At 38.7% G+C, this 17,757-nt stretch overlaps 3 protein-coding genes, 1 long non-coding RNA gene and 1 pseudogene across 4 annotated transcripts; 1 reads left to right on the top strand and 4 right to left on the bottom strand.

Moving 5' to 3' along the window:
• Window positions 1-366: 366 nt before the first annotated feature.
• LOC126596779 (CLAVATA3/ESR (CLE)-related protein 9-like) lies at window positions 367-801 on the bottom strand. Its single transcript, XM_050263442.1, has one exon. The coding sequence runs from the start codon at window positions 799-801 to the stop codon at window positions 367-369; it is 435 nt and encodes a 144-aa protein (XP_050119399.1).
• Window positions 802-1,592: 791 nt separating this feature from the next.
• Window positions 1,593-3,454, bottom strand: LOC126596777 (probable pre-mRNA-splicing factor ATP-dependent RNA helicase DEAH3; annotated as a pseudogene).
• A 3,448-nt stretch (window positions 3,455-6,902) lies between these two features.
• LOC126595030 (uncharacterized) lies at window positions 6,903-9,610 on the top strand. The gene is made up of 3 exons (XR_007613493.1): window positions 6,903-8,100; window positions 8,179-8,277; window positions 9,505-9,610. It is a non-coding gene; the product is annotated as an uncharacterized LOC126595030 (long non-coding RNA).
• Window positions 9,611-10,670: 1,060 nt separating this feature from the next.
• On the bottom strand, window positions 10,671-11,369 carry LOC126596776 (secreted RxLR effector protein 161-like). The gene has a single exon (XM_050263441.1). It carries the CDS (start codon window positions 11,367-11,369, stop codon window positions 10,671-10,673), a length of 699 nt encoding a protein of 232 aa, XP_050119398.1.
• Window positions 11,370-14,185: 2,816 nt separating this feature from the next.
• Window positions 14,186-15,037, bottom strand: LOC126596775 (uncharacterized). Its single transcript, XM_050263440.1, has 3 exons — window positions 15,013-15,037; window positions 14,684-14,835; window positions 14,186-14,560 (listed from the first exon to the last, which is right to left on the bottom strand). Exons 1-3 carry the CDS (start codon window positions 15,035-15,037, stop codon window positions 14,186-14,188), a joined length of 552 nt encoding a protein of 183 aa, XP_050119397.1.
• Between the last annotated feature and the right edge of the window lie 2,720 nt (window positions 15,038-17,757).

Genomic DNA, 17,757 nt, shown 5'->3' with positions numbered 1-17,757 from the left:
ATGTTAAAAAACAAGCATGGAAATAGTGTATGCATGGCACGCGAACGATCCAGTAGTAAGTAATTAAGAAAAAATATATAGAAACTAGTTCACTTAATTATAATAAGAGAAGGAATTAATTCAAGAACTAGCTAGCTCCTCGATAGTAATGCTACCCCGTGCATGATCGTCGTTCATATCACTTCAGCCGGAAGACGGAACGAGGAGGGCAAGAAGGACTTTGGTGATGAGAGATGCCAAGAAACGCTCAAGAACCGATCAAGAACGATAAATATAATATATTCATGGTACAAAATTCAGAAATTTGTTTTAATGAGGACGTTACTTGGGGTGCAGGGTGATTTGATGAGGTAATGGACTGGACTTTCAATTGTGAAGAGGGTTGGGACCGGAGGGGACTAATCTCTTCTCCACACCGTATCTTGGATCAATCTCGTGACCATCTTGACGGTCGCCAGGAGCCGGCTGCGACGGGCCGGACGGGGATACCGGTGGCAGCGGCGAGAGGGGAAGGCTGGCGTGGAATATTCTGTGGTGGGTGAGTTGAAGGCACAAGGAACGTAATTGTGCGCTCGACGATTCCGAAGCTGAAGTCTGACGATCGCATTCACGGTGGTGGTGGGTTTCTTGACTATGGAGGCGGTGGGGGTTTCTTGGCGTAGCATTGGTTGGGTTAGAGATGGGTGTGGCAGCGGATGTGACAAAAAGTAGGGAGAGGATGACCGCCGCCATGAGAAGAAGCCGCAGGAGGCCGGAAGTGGAGGAGGGAAACGAAAAAGAAGAGTGAGAGCTCTTGGTCATTTTTTGGAGAGAGCGATGTGAAAGGGTGGTGGTTTTGAGAGGTGGATGGAATTGCAGTGGTATAAGGAGTTTAATGCAAGGGAAGGGCGCAAGAGACACATGAAGGACTTAAATTCACAACTCATTGTCCATTCTATTCCTCATCACCATTCACCAGTATATATTGGATAATTTGACTTACTTTTATGTCATATTTTTAAGTCCGGGGTTAAATCATTCTAAGTAATACCATTTAGATACGTAAAATTAATATACATGTATTATAAGATGTGTTAGCGATATCAAATGTTTTATTGCTACAATCTTGTCATATGAGTCAGGTAAATATGTTATATAGTACCTTTACTCCCATATACCTTTAGGTCTCGTTTGGTAGGTCGGATAACACGAATGCTACCAAATAATATTTCAAAATACTTAGGAAGTCTGTGACTCTGAAGCCAAGTTCTAATATGATGCATAGCAAGTGATTGTTTTTATTGAAACAAGAAAATAGATACTATTTAGACACGTAATACAATATATATATATATATTTGATTCTTTGACTCACTTTTATGTCATATTTTTAAGTTCGGGGTTAAATCATTATGAGTAATACTATTTAGACACATAAAATTAATATACATGTGATGTGTTGGCAATATCAAATGTTTTATTGCTATTATCTTGTCATCTGAGACACGTAAATATGTACCCTTACTTTCATATACCTTTAGGTCTTGTTTGGCAGCTCGGATAATACGAATGCTACCAAATAATATTTCAAAATACTTAGGAAGTCTGTGACTCTGAAGCCAAGTTCTAATATGATGCATCGCAAGTGATTGTTTTTATTGAAACAAGAAAATAGATACTAACAAAACAGTCACAACTGAACAAAAAATAAAAGATAAAACACAGAACAAATAACATTTTACAAACTAAAAAACTTCAGAACCGGCCAGGTTCTGTACACCAGCAACGAGCCATTCACCGGGAATCTGGGTCACTGTGCGGACAAACTTCTTGGTTTCCACAACGCAACAGTCATTGAAAATCACCCACTCTGCCTTGTGACCCAAGCAACTGGAGGGATGCAACTGTACCTTATCCATGGCTCCTGTCAGATAGTGCCCGGAACCACTGCCGGATGTGCATTGTAGGTGAGCTACCTGAAACGAATATCCGGCTAACATGGCCCTCTTGATGTTGACAGAGTAGTCAGGACTAGTAGTACTAATGCTAAATAACTTGAGATCACAACGAGCCATAATGCTCGCTAACTGCCGCCTCATGTTGTCTGCAGCCTTCAATGCTGCGTGATTGACAAAGTTGAGCTCGCACCAGGATGGATCCTCGTTGTTTTCCTTGTAAGCACGATACACATTCAGCAGCGTGAGGTGATCTCCATCGGCATGGATAAACCTTGCTTTTCTCAGCAGCGCAGCCGATTTTTGAGCCTCCTCCCGAGGCTGAACAAAGGGACTCAACGGTACTGAAAGCATGGCACAAATGGACAAAATCTCATTTGAGCAATTGAGTTGAGGGCTAACAATAAGCATCTTCGACAGCTGAGGATCTAAGGGGAACTCGCTCATAATCTCCCCCAGCTTGGTCCAGCGGTATTCGTCATCCATTGCTCCCAGACGCTTCAAGATCTCTACCTCTTCCATCATTCGCTCGGGATGAGGAGTCTCCACAAAATCAACTAGCATCAGATCCGTGATAACTATTTTCCTCAAAGTAAGAGCTGCCGAAGCAAATTTCGACCTACAAATTTCTGTCTGTGCGTCTTTGAAGATGGTTGCGGAAACTATTCTCAGTGTAAAGTCTGAAACATTTCCCGGGCCGGGTTCCCCCGGCACGTTCATACCTCAGAGCGGCACTTGGCCTTGAAATTGGAGACACCAACAAAGATTCAACAGGGACAGGGGGGGACTGTGGGCTATATACTTTATGTGCAACCAATCCCGTGTCGATAACATAAACAATTCCAGGTACGGTTAGAGAGGTTTCTGCAATGTCTGTTGAGACAACAATCTTACTCTCAGGAATTTGATCGAACACTTGTTTTTGAACCGATGGCGCAAGACCAAGAGTTTCCGAATACAGAGGCAGGATTTTGACAGGTGCAGATACCTGAAACTGGGCAGAAGCAATTGCAATTGCTTGGTTAATTTTGCAGCACACGTTTTCTATCTCGTCCTCTTTGGGGAGGAAAACGAGTATATCTCCGGCAGCCTCGCTCGTATGAATCTGCGCAGCAGTTCGAATTGCTGCCTCACGTAATCAGTTTCAGGTGCTTCATGTTAGGAATGTCGGTACTACAAGGTAGAGAAAAGGAATGTCGGTACTACAAGATAGAGAATACAAGGTAAAGTAGAAAATGGACACCAAGAATTTATGTGGTTCGGCAATTTATGCCTACGTCCACAAGACAAGGATCAATCTTCACTATATGAAAAAGATGAGTACAACAAGAATAGTCTTACCAAGCCAAAGACAAGGCTTGATGGATACAAGAAAGTATGACACACACTTTTTATCACTCTAAACTTTACTCACAATGTGTAGTGGAACACTCTCACTCTCACTCTTGGAGTGGAACTCTAGCTTTGGACTTGATCCTTTGCTACTCACACGTGGTTCGTAATTAGTTACATCACACCCATATTTATAGGTAAGGGCTTGGCATTCTACTAGTTTCTAGTTCCTTCTTCAAACCTCTAGTATAGAAAATTCTAGACTAGCCACATAATTGTAGCTTTTAGATCTTTCCATTTGCAACCAAGGAAGCTAGTACTCTCTAGCTTCTTCCATCAACTTAATAACATGCTAGAATTGTCTAGCATGCTCCAGCCACTTCTCTTGCTTACTAGAATAATCTAGAACATTGATCATGGGCTGGACCATATACCAACAATCTCCCCTTCCAGTCCATGAGGGAGGAATTCCGATCATGACTCCAAGTTACCTGGAGTCCATCCCAGCAGCCTTAATGCAGAATTCCAACTTTGATTTTGTGACTACCTTTGTCAACATGTCTGAAGAATTGTTATCGGTATGAATCTTCTTCAGCTGTAGCAACTTGTTCTCGATAGCATCTCTAATCCAGTGATAACGAATATCAATGTGCTTAGTGCATGAATGATATGTAGTGTTCTTGCTCAAATCCAGAGCACTCTGACTATCACAATAAACGCCATAATCACTTTGCTTCAAACCCAGCTTTTGGAGAAACCGTTTCAACCACAACAACTCTTTGCATGCTTCTGTAGCGGCTATGTATTCAGCCTCGGTTGTGGACAAAGCAACACACTTTTGCAACTTGGATTGCCAAGACACGGCTCCCCCTGTAAAAGTAAACAAGTACCTAGACGTAGATTTTCTACCATCCAGGTCACCTCCCATGTCAGCATCTGTAAATCCTTCCAAGATTGGTTTGGAACCGCCAAAGCACAAGCACATCTTAGATGTTCCCTTCAAATATCTGAGAATCCACTTAACAGTTTCCCAGTGGTCCTTCCCTGGATTAGAGAGAAACCTGCTCACCACACCTACTGCATGAGCAATATCTGGCCGTGTGCACACCATTGCATAAATGATACTTCCTACTGCTGAAGAGTAGGGAACAACTGCCATTTTCTCTTTTTCTTCATATGTTTTTGGACATGACTCTTTGCTCAACTTGATATGATTGGCTAAAGGTGAGCTTACCGATTTGGCTGCTTTCATGTTGAACCTTTCAAGCACCCGTTCAACATACTTTTCTTGTGACAGCCATAACTTCTTGGATTTTCTGTCACGAATTATCTCCATGCCCAAAATTTGCTTGGCTGGCCCTAAGTCCTTCATGTCAAAGGACTTAGATAACTCTTTTTGAGCTTTTTAATCATAGAAGCATCTTGACTGACAATCAACATGTCATCAACATAAAGCAATAAAATGATGAATTTACCTCCAGAAAATTGTTTGATATAGACACAAGAGTCAGCATGAGTTCTCTTGTACCCATTACTCACCATGAATGAGTTGAACTTCTTATTCCACTGTCTCGGAGCCTGCTTAAGACCATATAAGCTTTTCTTGAGCTTGCACACCAAATTTTCTTTACCTTTGACTTCAAAGCCTTAGGGTTGCTCCATGTATATCTCCTTTTCTAAATTGCCGTGGAGAAATGCAGTTTTAACATCTAACTGCTCGAGCTCAAGATCCATGCTTGCTGCCATACCAAGGATAATTCGAATGGAAGTCATCTTCACCACCGGTGAGAAAATCTCATCAAAGTCAACTCCTTTCTTTTGACCAAAACCTTTGACAACCAAACGAGCCTTGTACCTTGTCGTGTTGTCGTCTCTTTTCAATTTGAATACCCACTTGTTTTTCAATGCTTTTCTGCCCTTTGGAAGCTCCACCAGCTCACAGGTATAATTCTTTAATAAGGAATCCATCTCTGACTCCATTACCTTCATCCATTTATCACTGTCGTTATGAGCTCTAGCCTCCTCATAAGTTTCGGGCTCTCCATTACCTTCATCCATTCAATGTACCAAATTGAAGCCCAAAGAACAAGGAATGGGGATATACCTTTGGTTTTCTCGACCGTGGGCGGAGTTGGTCAGAAAACGCCTGTAACCGTAGTTGTCCTCGTCGGAAAACTGGAAAGTGTTCCTCCCAAGGTGCTTCTGCGTTCAAACGTAAATCAACCTAATCTAACCTAAAACATGATCTAAGGGGTTCTAGGATGCTTACCTTAGTCGTGGACAGCGAAACTTAAAGGAAAGGATTCGAGCACAGTGACTGTGCATAATGTCGAGCAAGGGGAAAGAAGTTGGGTGCCTAACCGATGATAGGTGGTCGTTGTGACTTCCAAGAGGTGGTGATGAAGGTGTGGTGTTGTGTGGGTGTTGCTCGGGAGATGAGAGGAGATGAGAGTGTTCGAGAGTGAGAATTGTAGAGAGGTGAGGGAGAGAGCACGGGAAGAAAAGAGAAAAGGGTGTTCGAGGTATGGGGGAGGGGAAACACAAAGCACAAGGGAGAAAGAATGTGGATAGAGGGATGAGTTGTTCACGGGTGGGGGAGAAGAGATCATGTGCTGGTTCATGCACCATGCAAGGGCATTATCATAAAATTGTACTAATTTGGGATTGGGTTGTTACAATTAACATAACAAAAGAGACTTCTCAACCCCAGCATCCATCACCATAATAGTTTCACGATCAACCCAAAACAATCCTCCAACAATCGCCAAATGCAAACAAGCAGCTCCGCAAAAACCAGCCACAAAAACCACCCCAATCGCCTCGATTTCAGCCAGAAATTGAGCTTGAACCAAAATTTTTTCATTGTATTTGTTGTGCAAAAAAGGTTGTGCAGCATATCTACAAATCACATTTCTAAAGGAAAACTAGTGCTGACCATAAGATGCACTCTTGGCTCTCATTTTGGGTTCACTTTCACACTGTTAAACTTTCCACAGAAGCACTTCTTAACACTAAATAGAACATACAAATTTATTTTGTTTCCCTTTGCACACGGAGGTAAATCTAAAAAAACGCAAATCCTCGACTGAGCAGAAAATGTGGCAAAACCGGGGCAACATTCGACATATCCATATCCAGGTTCTCCAAATGACTTATCGAGATGAATGATTATCTTCGGACTGATAGAGGAGATGAACTTTCCTACGACTGAGCAGATTCATTTGTCATCTTCTATAAGTGTAATTTAGGTCCATTTCCTTGTCGTATGATTTTGGGATGGATCGATCACCTTCATGTCAACTACAGTTGATGGTTCAGACACTCTTACCCCGCCATCAATGACAATATCAAGGCCCTTTGGTCCATATGTATCATCTATAATGACTGGATCTATCAACCATTCATTCTCTTTCGGGCACTTGACACTTGTGGATATTAATGGTGAGCCCATCTTCTTCGGCACTGTTTAATACTGTTAATGAACATTGAAATGGCAGAAATGCCCTCTTATTCTCCTTATTTACCGTTGTCTTGCCTTCTTTTTCCACTTTGAAAGACACTTATACCCTTTCTCTCCATCTGTTAATTGTTGTTGCATCTTTAGGCTTTGCTCGCTGCCCACGCGTCCATTATCGTTGAATATGCCTCTTCTCGAGTCTTCTGCTTCATTCCGTTTCTCTCATCCAAAAAATTAATCGTTGCTTCTCAAACTCTCTCTCTGTCTCGCACCGCCACCACCAAGCGCCGTAGCCGCTCAAAGGCTGGGTCTCCAAAGGCATCGTTTTGTAAAACCCTTCCTACTCAAGGCAAGTAATTTCATGCCCAATTTGGAATTTAAATCTATTTATTTTTTAAATTGATTTGGGGTTATTGAAATCAGCTATGGAAAATCTACCATTGTTTGAGAAAACTCAAGATTTCAGTATTCAAATTTTGGGTTCTCTTCAGACTTCACAATTACGAACTGGGCAGCCAGTGCAACTGGTTACAGAGCTTCCTGTGAGTTGAAGTTTTAAAATTTTGTTTGAATTTTTTTAAAGTTTTTATCATTTTCGTTATCTCTGCTGCTGTTTTGGATTTTTTATTTATTTATGATTTTTATGCGATGTTTATGTGTAATTAGTGTTTCTATGTTGATTGTAGCAATAATCTTATATTTTGATTAGGCAGCTTGAAAAATTTGGTAATTAGGGTTGTAAGCAATCTAATTTGAATGTTGATAGCAGTTGATGCACAAAATCAGTGAGGACTTTGGTACAACAGAAAATGTTAAGTTTGTGACATTCGCTAGATTGCTCCGGTCACTAGTGTGGATAAGTATGTAAATGGATAGAGGCAGGGAAGCAAACACAAGATGTACGTGGTTCACCCAGATTGGCTACGTCCATAGAGTAGAGGAGTTCTCATTAATTGTGAAGGGTTTACACAAGTATATAGGTTCAAGTTCTTCTTTAGTGAGTACAAGTGAATGATTTAGTACAAATGACATTAGGAAATATTGTGGGAGAATGATTTCCTTTTATAGAAGAGTTTCTAGCTTTATTCTGACATTGACACGTGTCGTGTTGTGATTGGCTTCTGATGTTGATACGTGTCGCGCTGTGATTGGCTTCTGATGTCGACACGTGTCCCATTGTAATTGGCCTCCTGGTTGGGAGGAAATTCTTCTAGGTCCTTGACGGCATAACGTTGACCGGTGCTCAGTAGTTTTGAAATTGGTCAAGTATGGTACAAACAATAGCATTTTGTTTTAGAACTTTAAGGCCATCAACAACTTATTGGCCCTTGCAGTTGGATTAAAGCAAAACAAAAGTGTGAACATGATTGTGAAAAAGGTACAATTGTTTCTTATCCCGTTGTTTAGTTTCTTCTATCTTCGAATTCCTTGGATTTAATTTCTTATTCTTATTCAGTTTTGTAGTTCTTATCAAGTGCTTCTCCACCAGTTCACCTAAACGACTGCCACCACCAGTTCACCCAAATCCGATGAATCGCACGCGCACCACCAATAGGTAAGCAATTTATCCTACTCTAAATTTCAAATATTTCTTTTTAGGTCTGTACATGTGTGCATATGACAATTCATTTAACCTAATCCTTTGCATTTAGGAACATAAAACGGAAATTAGGTGAGGGTTTTCTTCTTCAAATGGGTTGATAATTTTGGCCCAAAAGTATTAAATGCCTTTTAGGGAATCTTGAACACGGTTTGGGAGAGTGATTAGGGATGGGCAAATACCCATTGGTTATGGGTAACCGCGGTTACCCGTCCATTTAAATTAAACGGTTACGGTTATGGATAACCGTTTAGATAAATAAACGGTTATGGGTATATCCGTTTACCCGCGAAATTTAAATGGGTGGTTATGAGTATTAACCACGGTTATAAACAGGTAACCGTTTACCCATTTATTTTATATATGTAAAACTAACACAAACCATGTTCTCGATCCAATAATACTTAGCACCCAAGAAATTAGCAAGGAATTCATCGGTCATTCTCTCAATAACACTACTACAGGAATGATGATTCTCATCATCAAGGAATTGGCCAAATTAATTTAAATTCCTTACGGGTAACCGTGAAATTGATAGAAATATCTCCTAAACAATTTTTGTAACCCAATAATACTTTGCAAATATTATATTTACCTTCATTGGTAACAGTTAAAAATATCGTCCGTAAATTATTATTTCAATTATTGGAATGATATAAGGATTTAAAAAATTAAAATATGGAAATGTATGATGAATGTACCTATAACGGTGTAGACGGGTGAAAAAAAGGTAATGATAAAAAAAAGAAGATAAACGGGTTAAAAATGATAAATGGGTAAACGGGTATTAAACGGTTACGGTTAAATGAGTATGCGGTTATGAGTATGGTTAACCGTTTATAAACGGTTATGGGTATGGGTATAACCGTTTAGGCAATTACCCAACTGGTAAATGGTTATGCGGGTATGAACATAAACGATTATGGGTAAATTAACCGCGGTTACCCGCCCTCATAACCATTGCCCATCCCTACGAGTGATAGTTGTCTAACGCTTGGAAGGCAGCTTTCTAAAATTTAAATTTAGGCAACTCTCTAAAATTTAAATTATCTTTATGAGTTTTCTTTTCTTCTAATTACATAAAATTGATATTGTCATATAGTTATTTGTTTGTGCTTTGTTCTGGTATATCGATTTCTTTTTCTCAAATTTTTTGCTTCGTTTTATATAATGCACATAAAGAAGGAGGAAGGCCCGAACTGGAGAAAGGTACAATTAAGGTTGTTCAAGATCTTTATGGCGTTGTGCACCATGACATCCTTTCTATGGACCTGAGGTCAGTTAAACATGTGTTATATGCGTATGGGTAGAGTTTCCATTGTTAGAATCAAATAGCCAAGATCAAGATTTAAGCCACAGTAAACACAATCAAGAAAGCATAAAATCTTTTCCGTATGAACTATTGTATTCACACTAACCTAATGAACCTCCATTGGAAAACACCATTGCAGCAGCTGTCCAAATTCTGTATGCTGCAACTCTTCTCCTCTCTGGTAGAACTCTTAATGCTCTAACTAAGAATAGGGCTTAGTTCTTGACTGAGCGTGTGTCTATGAGAGCAGAGATTACAACATATATATATATACATATACCTCTCCTAATCCAATGAGGATTTCCTATTACAATCCGCTTAGGAAACAACTCATGTTTCCTAGTCTATGTCAATTCATCTCCATGACAGATTCCTCTATCAACAAGAACTCACATTCATCTTCCTAGAAGACTTTCTTATACTAATTGGACCAAATAGCTAATCCTAGTTCACCGAATACTCATGTTCATATCCTTACATTCTCCCACTTGAACATGAGACATTGAACAAGCACAGCCTTCACCGATTATAAGAAGTGATCACATAGCCTTATTCAAGATTTTATCATCATGACCAATATCCCATTGCATTTCAAAACACAGAAGCCAAGAATCTCAGATTACAACCAAAACAATTATTGATTCAAGACTCACATGTATCAAATATGCAAATATGACACATGATTAACAACACCAATCCAGAATATGCTCCCACTTTTCAAAAGATTATAATCTATATTAATCTTCAATGAAAAACAACATTTCAATAACTGAATAAAATTCATGAAACATATAAACCTTTAAAACAAACAAATTGTTCTTGCAAAGCATCATAGGAATCTAACAAGTCCATCATCAAAACCACAATACTCCAAAACGGAAGCCTTAGGTTTCGAAACAAAGACTCTTATTAAAATATAAAACAAACTAACAAACTAAACATAACTAAGTAAGCTAGCTCAGACCAAAATGTAAACACAGTCCCAAATTGAATTACTCACATAGCAGCAACCTTCAAATTTTCTGAAACAGATCAATTACTCCCACTGATCTAGATTTTCCAACACTCCCATCCGAGATACGTGTTTCTGAAACTCTCCAATAGGCAGCGCTTTAGTCAAAGGATCTGCAACCATCAAAACAGTGTTGATGTGCTGAACTTCAATCATCCCCTTCTTTACTTCCTCTCTTACTTTAAGAAATTTTACATCCATTAACCTTGAGGCAGAAGTTCTTCTATTATTTTTTGCAAAGAACATAGCAGAGTTGTTATCACAAAACATCCTTACTGGTTTCTGAACCGATTTTACAACTTTTAAATCAGTCAGAAAATTCTTCAACCACACAACTTGTTTCATTCCTTCAAAACAAGCTACGAACTCAGTCTCCATAGTGGATGTGGCTATCACAGTTTGCTTAGCACTCTTCCAAAAAACTGCACCACCATTTAACATGAAGATATAACCATTGGTTGATTTTCTATCATTTATATCACCAGCCAAATCAGACTCAGTGTATCCTTCAAGTTCCAAAGATTCGCCTTTTCCATAAACCAACATGAAATTCTTGGTTCTTTGTAAATATCTTAGAACCTTTTTGGCAGATATCCAATGTGCTTCACCTGGATTTGATTGAAACCTTCCCAGCATTCCAGTTATAAAAGCAAGGTCAAGCCGTGTACATATAGTTGCATACATGAGACTTCCCACTAGAGAAGTATAAGGCTTACCCTGCATTTTTTCTGTCTCCAAGTCAGTCCTCGGACATTGACTCTTGGAGAACTTATCCCCTTTATTAACTGGAACTTATCCACAACTACAATTCTCCATATTGAACCGGTGTAATACTCTATCAATGTAACCTTTTTACGATAAGCCAAGTAATCTTTTCTGTCTATTGCGTACAATCTCAATCCCTAACACATAGTGTGCCTCTCCTAGATCCTTCATATTAAAACTTTCACTGAGCATCCTCTCAGTTCTTTATAATAACTGAGGACAAGAGCTTGCTAGAAGAATATCATCAACGTAAAGTACCAGAAAAATGAACTGAGAACCAGAAAATTTAAGATAAATGCAATTGTCCAATTTGTTTTCTTCAAATCCCTGAGAAGAGACAATCTGATCAAACTTTAAATACCATTGTCTAAAGGCCTGTTTTAACCCATAGATTGACTTATTGAGCTGTCAAACCATGTTTTCCTTCCCCCTTTCAACAAATCAGGTGGTTGTTTCATATAAATGCATTCCTCTAAGTTGCCATTAAGAAAAGCTGTTTTGACATCCATTTGATGCAGCTCTAAGTCAAAATATGCAACCAAGGCCATGTCAACTCGCATTGAATCTTTAGAAGAGACTGGGGAAAAAGTATCGTTGTAATCAATACCTTCTCGTTGATTGAAGCCCTTTGCAACTAATCTTGCTTTGTGTCTCTCAATTTTACCAAGAGCATCTCTTTTGGTCTTGTACACCCACTTACAACCTATAGGTTTGATTTGAGGGCTAGACTCCACAAGTGTCCATACATTATTTTTATACATTGAATCTAGTTCTTCTTTCATAGCATTCTGCCATAGAGTTGACTGTGAACTTTCAATGGCCTGAAAGTATGAAATAGGGTCATCCAAATCACCAATGTCAAAATCTGCTTCTTGCAAGTAAACATAATCACTCATAGCAGTTGATTTCCTGACTCTTGTGGACTTTCTGGGTTCAATTAACACTGGTTGTTCAGAATTTGAAGCAGATGCAGGTGCAAGAAGTTGATCATCGATTTCCATAGTGTGGTCTGTGGGAGAATCCAAATCTGCAAGTGTTTCTTCTCTTTCATTAAATGATGGCTGTCGGAATAATGGGACCTGAGTGTAGTTGAGGGCTTCAGGGATGTCATGTAACTGATCCACCTCTTCAAAAATGAAATTTTCCCGCGATAGATCTGTAACATTTTGATCCTCCAAGAGTACTGCATTATGCGTTTCTTGGATCCGAGTGTGATGTTGATGAATATAGAATCTGTAGCCCTTTGACTTTTCAGGATACCCTATGAAGTAACAAGATTGAGTCCTTGAATCTAATTTTCTTTCATTAGGATTATAGAACCTCGCTTTTGATTTGCAACCCCAAACATGAAAATATTCAAAATTAGGTGCTCTACCATACCATAACTTAAAAGGTGTTGAGATAACAGATTTGCTCGGTACTCTGTTTAAAATATAATTTGCTGTCTTCAAGGCTTCTCCCCACAAGAAACCAGGCAATTTGGATCTTGACATCATGCTCCTCACTATACCTATAAGAGTTCTATTCCTCCTTTCCGAGACTCCATTTTGTTAAGGTGACCCAGGTGTTGTATACTGAGCTACAATGCCGTTTTGCTCTAAATAGAGTGCAAATGGTCCCTTTTGTTGTCCTGATTCAGTGTACCTGCCAAAGTATTCTCCTTCCTTATCCGATTTAACAATTTTAATAACTTTACTTAACTGTTTTTCAACCTCAGTTTTGTAAACAATAAAACATTTAAGGGCATCAGATTTTTCATTAATAAAAAAGGTATATCCTAGTCTAGAGAAATCATCGATAAAGTTAACAAAATACTTGTTTCTGCATATGGTTTTGACTGGAAGAGGACCACAGATGTCAGTGTGTATGATTTCAAGTAACCCTAGGCTTCTTTTGGCATTTAGTTTTCTAAAGTTGGTCATTTTTCCTTTCAAACAATCAACACATTCTGTTACAGTGGTAGAATCTAGTTTGGGAATTAGTTCAGCTTTGCAAAGTTGAAGAATCCTTTCTTTAGAGATGTGCCCTAACCTCTTATGCCAAAGAATATAAGATGAATCATGTTCTAACATTCTTTTTGAATTGACATTTAAAACAGACTGATCAACAAACTCAACTAGACACTTTAGTCGCCAGAGATTTTCAGACAAGAGGGCAGTGCCCAAAATTTTATCAAAACTGTTTTTCTTAAAAATTTTCAAACATACATCATCAGCAGAGAATGCATAACCATCTTTTATTATTTTAGAAGCAGAGAGCAAGTTTCTTCTCACTTTAGGCACATAGAGCGCATCTTTCAGTTGTAACACAAAACCAGAATTCAGTTTTAAGTTCACTACTCTAATGGAATGCACTGAAACCTTAGTCCCTTCCCCCACATAGACATGATACATAGTATTTCCAATCTCCTTTTGTTTTTGAAAACCTTTCAAAGAATTAGTTATGTGAACCGAGCATCCAGTGTCAAACCACCAAGAATCAACAGGTACTTCACAAAGATTTGACTCAACACAGACAAGTACTTGTTCCTTTTCTTTGCTCTTCACAAAATCTTTAAAAATCTCACAATCAACTTTCAAATGCCCTTTAGTCTTGCACCAAAAACACTTAAGTTTAGACACATATTTAGGTTTAGCCTTAAATTTGATAGATTTTCTAGGGGAGTCATTTACTTTAGCAGATATATTGAATTTGTTAGAATTCTTAGTGAATTTAGAATTCTTACCAGAACCTGAAGAGCTGTCATTATTGAATGCTCTCTTCTCTCTTCCAGGTTACACATAGTTTGCTTCTTCGATCTCCTTGCCTTTCTCTTGCTTTTGCCGAGTTTCCTCTTGCACACATTGTGCAATCAATTCATCTATGCCCCAGTTCTTGTCCTGAGTGTTGTAAGAGACTTTCAACTGACTATACTTGGTAGGGAGGGCTTGAAGGATCATGAACACAAGCTGTTTCTCTCCAATGTTTATCTCTATGGAGTTTAACTTCTCGGCAGCATCTGACATTTTCATTATATGATCCCTTATTGAGCTAGTACCTTCAATCTTGTATTGAGTCAACACAGACATATACTGGCTTACTTCTGCCTTCTCAGACTCCTTAAATTTCTTTTCAATTGCAGCCAAATATTCCACAGCTAGCTCTGGTTTCTTAATTCCTCATTTGATAGTGTCAGTCATTACAACTTCTATGATGGAAAATGCTACCTTATTAGCTCTTGACCACCTCTCAAAATCTGACTTCTCAGCTCTGGTGCTTTAATCACTAATTACAGGCTTGGGATTTTCAATTGCTATATCAAACTCATTGAGAGTCAATAGCAAGTTGGTATCCCTCTTCCACTTCTTGTAATTGCTACCACCAGTAAGGATCGAAATATTTGCTAAGTTTAAGGTCTTCATTGATATTGCAAACATCGATGAACCTGAAATCACCATATGAACATTCAAAGTTCTAATTTCGTTTCACAGTCTATTGCACATCAAAGCTTTATAACCAATATCCATATATACAATCTTAACAATAACCAGTTGATAGACGCATATAGGATTATCGATTTCAGAATAGATCATGAACTGATCACCGTATTATCAGAACCAACCATCACACTGATTTGTTCCATACATCTCAGTTTATGATCTTAATAGCGACAATAAATTTGCATTAATTTAACCAGATATAATCATCTTACGAATGGCTTCATTCATTATACAGACCATTAAGATGCATTATTTTAAGAAACTAAATCATATGCTAAGAATGACTTCTTTCATGTTCATCAAAAATCATTATACAAATCTCTATACAAGATTCATGATATTCATATTTCTAATCCGAGTTTTGAAGATCACATACCTTTTAAAGATACATCCATCAACACCTAGCAGCGGAAACATTTTTGGACAGGTATTGAACACTCAATAACAAGGTTTGATTTACTCGGATTGCTAATGAACGGGTCAGAATGAGAGGGACGAGTTAAAGTCCTCTTTTGCAAAAGAACAAAACCCAGAAAACCCCAAAAGGAAAATCGCACCGATTTCGAATACCAACAATCATATTTATCTAACCTAATTTTATCAAAAACGCACCGTTTAGGAAAAATTGTTTTGAGATTTAAAACCGGTTTCAAAACCTGATTATGGTGATTTTCATTGACCCGTGCTTGATTGAATTTAAGAACTTAAATCTAAGGCTCTGATACCACATGTTAGAATCAAATAGCCAAGATCAAGATTTAAGCCACAGTAAACACAATCAAGAAAGCATAAAATCTTTTCCATATGAACTATTGTATTCACACTAACCTGATGAACCTCCATTGGAAAACACTATTGCAGCAGCTATCCAAATTCTGTATGTTGCAACTCTTCTCCTCTCTGGTAGAACTCTTAATGCTCTAACTAAGAATATGGCTTAGTTCTTGACTGAGCGTGTGTCTATGAGAGCAGAGATTACAGCATATATATATATATACATATACCTCTCCTAATCCAATAAGGATTTCCTATTACAATCTGCTTAGGAAACAACTCATGTTTCCTAGTCTATGTCAGTTCATCTCCATGACAGATTCCTCTATCACCAAGAACTCACACTCATCTTCCTATAAGACTTTCTTATACTAATCGGACCAAATAGCTAATGCTAGTTCACCGAATACTCATGTTCATATCCTTACATCCATTGCTTGACTCTCACCTACTTATATTACTTTATTGGCTACCAATTTTAGGGAAAACTATGAGACATGGAAATTGTTGTCAAATGCAAGGACAGAAGGTCATCTATTTGCAAAGTTGAAGTGGCCCAAGGACCCTGAGTTGGTATGCTTGAGTAGATTACCTGATCCCCTTAGTTGGGTTTAGGTTTAATCCTCAGTAGTATGTTGTACTTCTGCTGCTTTTTAGTTATCGAGGATATGCAGAGAGTGCAAGTGAAAAGATTGTATTCACTATGTTGACACATTATTTATAACAAGAGATCCAAAAGGATAGATTCAATCTCAAGGTCTGTGAGCTTTCACTTAATTTTATTATTATTAATTTTGTTTGCTCTTTGAAATTTGAATGCATGATGTGGAGCAGAAAATATTCACAAGGGACACGTGAATTTTTGGATAAAAGCGAACAAAAATACCCTTGAGGCATACCGGGATTCCTACGCACGAGCAGCGGGCAATCATCTGTTAACCAAGTCAAAAATGCCCAAAGAAGGTAACAAATAAAAGTTATTTCATCCATATACTTCACAAGGTAACCATTCCAAACATTCCATTTAAATTAGATTAATTGGTGAATTAATGGATTTATTTCCTATTAATCCATTAAATCACCAATTAAATGACCCATTATGCCAATTAATCCCCCATTACATAATCCATCACCCATGACACACCAAAAGGAGCCCCAAAGGGCCGGCCACATCTTCTAAAAAGGGGATTGGTCATTCTCTATAAATTAGACCCCACTTTCTCTAAAAAGACCTAAGTTGATACTCTTGCAAAATTCCCAAAAATTCTCTAAACACTTTTTCTCTAAATTTTAACTTTGGCATCGGAGGTTCTTCGGCCAAAGCCCCCTCCATTCATCGTGGGCGCGTGAGGCTCTTGGCCTTGACCTAAGGTGTTAATTATTTTGTAGGTGCAATTTTGTCCAAGAAGAAAGCGGCGGAAATTTGCATCCACAAATTGGTGCTTTCATTGAGAGTTGAGATCCATACTCGTAGAAGACTCTCGCATAAAAAGGTTTTTCTCAATTTTCTAGTCAATTTGAATATTTTTCATACGTTCTTATTATTAGAATTTTTTATTTGCAAAGGTTCTTTGATAAAATGTATAAGAAAAATATAATGGCTAGAAATTTAGAAAATTCCACAAGTGAAAATTCTAATACTCAAGAAATGGGACCACGACAATACACGAGGCTAAATGTGGTCATAGGTGGAGTGGTATCACCACTACAAGGTTCCACCATGGCCCAAGCCGTGCCATCCAAGCTTGCATGGGTCCGAGCCCAAGCCTCGTATTCGCATGCATCACGCGCTGAGCAACCTGCTCCCGACGAGCAGCCCACTCTCGTGGCCTAGCCTGCTCCCGCTGAGCAGCCCACTCTCGCGGCCCAGCTTGCTCCCGTGGCTTTCCAAGTAGCCTAAGTCGGCCCAATACTATCTCAACTATCCGGACCTACCATCGAGCTGGGGGTATTCTCCCCATATTTTTTCACAGATTTGACATTTCCCAACTCAAATCTCGCGCCCGGAGTCTACCACACTTCCACTACTTAAGGAGAAACATTCATTTCAAGCTCTTCCAACCCAAATGGAGAACAACACTTGTCTCGATAAG

The sequence above is a fragment of the Malus sylvestris genome, chromosome 13 (assembly GCF_916048215.2).
Source record: "Malus sylvestris chromosome 13, drMalSylv7.2, whole genome shotgun sequence".
In the NCBI taxonomy this organism is placed as follows: domain Eukaryota; kingdom Viridiplantae; phylum Streptophyta; class Magnoliopsida; order Rosales; family Rosaceae; genus Malus; species Malus sylvestris.
The sequence above is the reverse complement of the archived record's forward strand: the minus strand, read 5'-3'. Positions and strand labels throughout refer to the sequence as shown.